At 38.1% G+C, this 6,049-nt stretch overlaps 1 protein-coding gene across 2 annotated transcripts in view; it reads right to left on the bottom strand.

Annotated features, from left to right (window-relative positions):
• Nucleotides 1-918: 918 nt before the first annotated feature.
• Nucleotides 919-6,049, bottom strand: part of LOC127650886 (nucleolin-like) — a 50,399-nt gene continuing 45,268 nt past the window's right edge. For both annotated transcript variants that reach the window (XM_052136525.1, XM_052136526.1), the window contains one exon: nucleotides 919-3,539. In XM_052136525.1, the coding sequence (XP_051992485.1) occupies nucleotides 2,282-3,466 (1,185 nt within the window). In that variant the 5' untranslated portion in view covers nucleotides 3,467-3,539 and the 3' untranslated portion in view covers nucleotides 919-2,281. The remainder of the gene's footprint in view (nucleotides 3,540-6,049) is intronic.

Here is a 6,049-nt window from a genome sequence, read left to right as displayed (position 1 = left end):
GGCTGCGGGGTCCTATCTTATGGAATAGAATCAGTATCAGATTTTCAACTTCTATATGTTTTTAAGTCTTCTCTTAAAACTCATCTCTTTTCACTGGCTTTTAATTGTATGTAATGTCCTGGTTTAAACTGTTGTGTTTTTATAATCTTGTATTGTACAGCACTTTGGTCAGCCTTGATGCTGTTTTTAAATGTGCTTGAACTTGAACATGAATTTGGGAGTGGGTGGGGGAACAGATGCAGATTTGTGCTGGTAAACAAACATCTGAATCAAGATTTTAAAAACGTTTTCTTGATTTGCTGTAAATTTACCCAAGCCTTTCTTAAAAAAAAGCATTTACTTCAGAAAAATTGTGCAAGGCAATATTTTTCTCACGCCGCTGATTTTAAGCATAAAAAATAAAATAATACCTGAATTACACAATTTGGCAGCAAGATAAAAAATAAAAAAAAACATTTAATTCAAGACACTGTATACTCTGAAATAGTCATTTATTTTTCCTAACTGAGATTAGAAAATACACTCAGGGAGGCAACATTTTAATACACCCCCAGCTGAGCCTGGTTTCTTTCAGGTTCTTTTTCTCCATAAATTAACTTATGGAGTTTTGGGTTCCTTGCCACAGTAACCTTTGGCTTGCTCATTGGGGGCCTAAAGACAATCCTTTTTAGGGCACGATTTTCAATCGCATGGTTCATTTAAAGCACCCAATTATGACTCAAGACATTACAGCATCTTTTTCTATTACTGCATCATTTTCAGTAAAGCTACTTTTAAACAATGTGTAATGTGAAAAGCGCTATACAAATAACAATTAATTGACTACTTATTGGGGGATCTCCAGTTAAGGATGTTTATAATGATTTACAAACCAACAAAAAAGAAAATAAATGATACACTGAGGCTTGGTAAGTTTGTCATGTTTTACTTGGTTAATAAATCAGCAACACTTTATCAAAACCACAAAGAGAAATTAATTATACAAAGCGATAGAGAAATGTTTTGTACTACAGCACATGAGGAACCTAATTTAGAAAGCATGTGTACATGTACTTAATGTAAATTAATTCATAATGGCTAAACCGTAATTGTGTTCTCACCTAAAACAGCCTGTTATCATCATCTATTGGTAAATAAAGATTAAAAACGAAATACATGAACAACATAATCAAAAAGACGTATCGCTCATATCATGTCTATCTGTTTTTTTTAACAAAACCAAAGCAAATGAAGAAAAAATGCAGTTAAATGAAAACGGTACAAAAAGACAGAACAAGAAACGGATTCAAAAAAGACAATTTTGAATCAAATTGATCAACAAGACAATTGTTCAAGCAGAATTTGAGTGCATTCACAAACAATAGCATGTCTTAAAAATAAAGCAGTCACAATATTTCAGCCAAATGAACATCTATAAATGACCAATTTATCAGACAAATATTTAATAATGAAAATAGGACTTCTTCACTATAAAACACTGAACTCTGGCTTCATTTTGTAATTTTACAGAGAATGAATGAACTGACAATGATAAAAGGTTTGTTTAAAAAAATAGGTAAAACTACTACAAAGATGCACTGAGCCCAACCACCCCCCCCAAGCAACTACTGTGTCGATTAAATTCCTTTACCAGTCCGATTTGGGCAAACAAAAATTTAAATCAGCCTCCAACATATTGAACTCCTGTGCAAATGGACTACTGCACAGGAAGTTACTCCAGTTGAAACGGTCTTGTTTGGTAGTTGCTTTGAAATTATTGGCACAAGCCATTGTTAGCAAATGCTAACCATTTTTTGTTTGTTTGTTTTTTGGGATCCCATGACGTTAACTGGCTACCCAGTTGACCTATTTTGCATGCTACAAATTTTTAAGCAGACAAAATACTTTTCCCATGCAAAAAAACAAACAAAAACAACGACCTTACAAGCCAATCATTGTGCTCACTCAGAATCATTAGTTAAAGGGATAGTTCACCCAAAATTGAAAATTTTGTCATTTACTTACCCTCATGTTGCTCCAAACCTGTGCGACTTTCATTCTTCCCAACATCTCCTCTTGTGTTCCATGTAAGAAAGAAAGTCATACAAGTTTGGAACAACATGCGAGTGGTTAAATGACAGAATTTTTATTTGGGGTAATCTACTCCTTTAATACTCCTTTCAAAGTGAGTAGATTAAAATGCACTCGGCACAGTCTGGCATAAAAGATAGTGCGCATATTTATTGACGTATCCTATTAAAACCCATCCAAAAATATACCCACCAAATTTCAATGATGCCCCTTATTTTTTTAATTTACCTGACTGCACCCTAGAAGAGGCTGCCTCTCCCATCTCACTTATGCTATTCACTTTTGGAGAATCACTGTTGTCATCCTCTTCATCTTCTTCATCCTCTGGGTCTTCATTGTTCTCACTTGCCCCATTTTCTTCTGCTGTGGTCTCATTTGGAATTTGCGATGAGGAATCCGAGTTACGGGAATGTTTGGGAGAGGGTTCATCACTCTCCATTTCGTCTTCCTCTGTTTTTTCAATCTCTACAGTTAGTGTGGCTTTTTTTGGACGGCCCCTCTTACGACGCTGACCACTGGCATTGGGGGTGGCGTAGCTACCCTGATCACAATCTTCTGAATCTGAAACATGAACTCTGGTTTTACCAGAGCCTGGCGGGCGGCCTCTCTTTCGAGCACCTTCTCCGCCCCTATTTGCAGTCAACTTTTTTACAGAACCTGGGGGTCGCCCCCTCTTTTTAAGAGTTCCGTCTGCGTGTTTCATGATCTTCACTTTGTTCTGGGAGCCTGGGGGTCGCCCCCTCTTTTTTGGAGTTCCGTCAACTTGTTTTACAATCTTTAATTTGTTTGCAGAGCCTGGAGGACGGCCCCTCTTTTTTGGGGTCCAATCTGAGACCTTGGTGGGTGAAGTCTTGGTATAACCTGCAGGCCGACCCCTCTTCTTCTTTAATGTGCCCAATGGCCTCCCTCTCTTTGGAGGGGGGCCATCAGCAGCATCAAGGCTTATTTCAACACTAGGTTGGCGTATATCTTTTTTTGTCGATTCTGTCATGGTTTGATTTTTTCGAGGTCTTCCTCTTGCTTTTTTGATATTGGGACCACCTTTGATAGGATGAATGCGTGGCCTTCCAAGGGGCTTCCACAGCTTTCGTTTCCGCTGTGTACTCAACCTATGAAATTTCTCTGATTCTTCCTCAGGTGTAAGCGGGATCTTTCTCGGCCTGCCACGCATTTTGAGCTTCTTTGGTCGACCACGCTTCTTCGCTTTGGACCTTATGATTATTTCGGGAGCAAATAATTCCACCTTTTTGGATGGCCTGGCATTTTGTGTTGCCACTTTCTCATAAGTGAATTTCTTATTGAGTGAACCTCGCGGTCTGCCTCTGCCACGTTTGGGTGGATGGGTACTGCCATTGGACACAGTGTTTTCAGATCCATCTGTATTCTCAACCTCCATCACGTTGTTGCTACAAGCTCACAACTTCAGTCTTATCAACAGCACTCTTGCTTTTCTTTTTGATGCTGAAATTCTGCAAACAAAGGAGATACAAATTTTAGGTCACATTATGACAAGCACAAAATATATCTTGATACAAAATTATGAAACATAAAAGATGGTGATAAAACAAAATATTTAAATCAGGCCCATTTCTGTTCCTATTTTTACCTCTATTAATGTGACATTAAATCAAACCAAAGATGTTTGAATATCTTGCATCGTCAATAAGAAATAGAGTTATTATCAAGACAACATACAATTTTCAAAATGTAGCAGAGATATTTTTTTAATATATTATAAAATATATATTTGAATATAATTTAAACACTTTTCTCAGTTGTTCACTTTTTCGACTGATTCCAGACTGATACAACTATCTGATATAGGCTCGCTACAGTTGAAATTAGAAGTTTACATACACTTAGTTTGAAGTCATTAAAACTAATTTAACCACTCCACAGATTTAATATTAGCAAACTATAGTAGTTTAGGACATCTACTTTGTGCATGACACAATTACTTTTTACAACAATTGTTTACAGACAGATTGTTTCACTTTTAATTGACTAGATCACAATTCCAGTGTGTCAGAAGATTACATACACTAATGGGGCTTTTAAACTGCACAGTACAACTCGACTCATCTCGCTTTTGAGGGTTTTCCACTGTGGATAGTACCTGGTACTTTTTTAGTACCACCTCTGTCGAGGTTCCAAGCGAGCCAAGCCGATACTAAATGTGACATCAAAATCCTGCAGATCACTGATTGGTCAGGGAGAATCGTCACTACCAGCGTCACTGGATTTCCGACACGCGACATCAACCCGCTAGTTTTAAAGTAAGCAACAGCGATAGCAGTATCATTTGTTCACGTGACGTTCGAATTGTGAAAAAAGAAAGGGCTGTGCGCAAAACCACACCGTGGTCAATAAACGAGGTGCAGATGGTCCACACGTTAGCGATGAGCGAAACGAAAAAGTCTCTCAGGACGTGTCTCAGCTGTCACACACGGCTACCACCGGACCTACCAACAGTGTAGGGAAAAGTAAAAAAATAAAACATTAAGTGACTACAGAACCATCAAGGAAAAGTGGAAGTGGTTCGACCAAATGGACGCCATCTAAACCGGCGAGCAATGGGAGGGAGAGTGCCTTGAACTCGGTGAGTCCACGATGGAGAATGGTATGTTAATGTTATACTCTGCTTGAAAGCTTCACATTATTTAGTTGACCAGCTACTGGAAGCTTCTAAAACAACCAGGACAATTTAACTTTTACACTTGTGTAAAATCACCATGCAACAACTGCTTTATGCAGCACAATGAGCTAGTTGCTAACTGCTAGCGGTTGTGTTATTGTTTTGGTCAGTTTGTGTCGTGTTTAAGATGATGTCATGGCAGTAGAGGTGCAACTATGACGATCAGCCAATAATCCCACCCACGTTGAGGTGGCACTAAACTGCAGTGGAAATGCAAGCTCAGAAAAAGTAAAGTGAGTGGAGTTGAGGCGAGTCGAACCGTAACGTGCAGTGGAAAAGTGCCATAAGTTAACTGTCCCTTTAAGCAGCTTGGAAAATTCCAGAAAATTATGCGACTATTTGACCATCGTTATGTTTGGAGGAAAAAGGATGAGGCTTGCAAGCTCAAGAGCACCATCCAAACCATGATGCATGGGGATGGCAGCATCATGTTGTACCCCGACAACATGATGCTGGTTTTTGTATAAAGCTTTGCTGCAGGAGAGACTGGTGCACTTCAATAAATAGATAGCATCACGAGGGAGGAAAATTACGTGGCTATATTATATACCTCCAAAGTAGTGGCAAAATGGATTTAGGACAACAAAGTCAAGGTACTGGATTGGCCAGCACAAAGCCGTGATCTCAATCTGATAGAAAATGTGTGGACAGAACTGAAAAAGGGTGTGCGAGCAAGGAGGCCTACAAACCTGACTCAGTTACACCAGTTCTGTCTGGAGGAATGGGGCAAAATTGCAGCAATGTATTGTGAGAAGCTTGTGGAAGGCTACCCAAAACATTTTACCAAAGTTAATCCATTTAAAGGCAATCCTACCAAATACTAACAAAGTGTATGTAAACATCTGACCCTCTGGGAATGTGATGAAAGAAACAAAAGTTAAAATAAATAATTCTCTCTACAATTATTCTGAAATTTCACATTCTTAAAATAAAAGTAGTGATCCTAACTGACCTAAGACAGGGAATGTTTTCTAGGATTAAATGTCAGGAATTGTGAAAAACTGAGTTGAAAGCATTTGGCTAAAGTCTCAACTGTATACCTCAACTGGATGTATAAAAAAAGTCATTGTTAAAAAAAAACTTTCCTGTGCGTAAACAACTGCACTGACATTATTTTCTATAATATAAAAAAATATGTTTACATAGGAAATGCTGCAGTACCAGCAAAATGAAAAATTCTATGATGAAAAGTGAATTTCTGTTGAGGTGAATTGTTGCCGATCAATATAAAAAATGATATTTAAGCACTATTAGCTTTGCAGTTCAAAAGACATAAAAAAAAAA

The sequence above is a fragment of the Xyrauchen texanus genome, chromosome 10 (genome assembly GCF_025860055.1).
Source record: "Xyrauchen texanus isolate HMW12.3.18 chromosome 10, RBS_HiC_50CHRs, whole genome shotgun sequence".
Classification (NCBI taxonomy): domain Eukaryota; kingdom Metazoa; phylum Chordata; class Actinopteri; order Cypriniformes; family Catostomidae; genus Xyrauchen; species Xyrauchen texanus.
The sequence above is the reverse complement of the archived record's forward strand: the minus strand, read 5'-3'. Positions and strand labels throughout refer to the sequence as shown.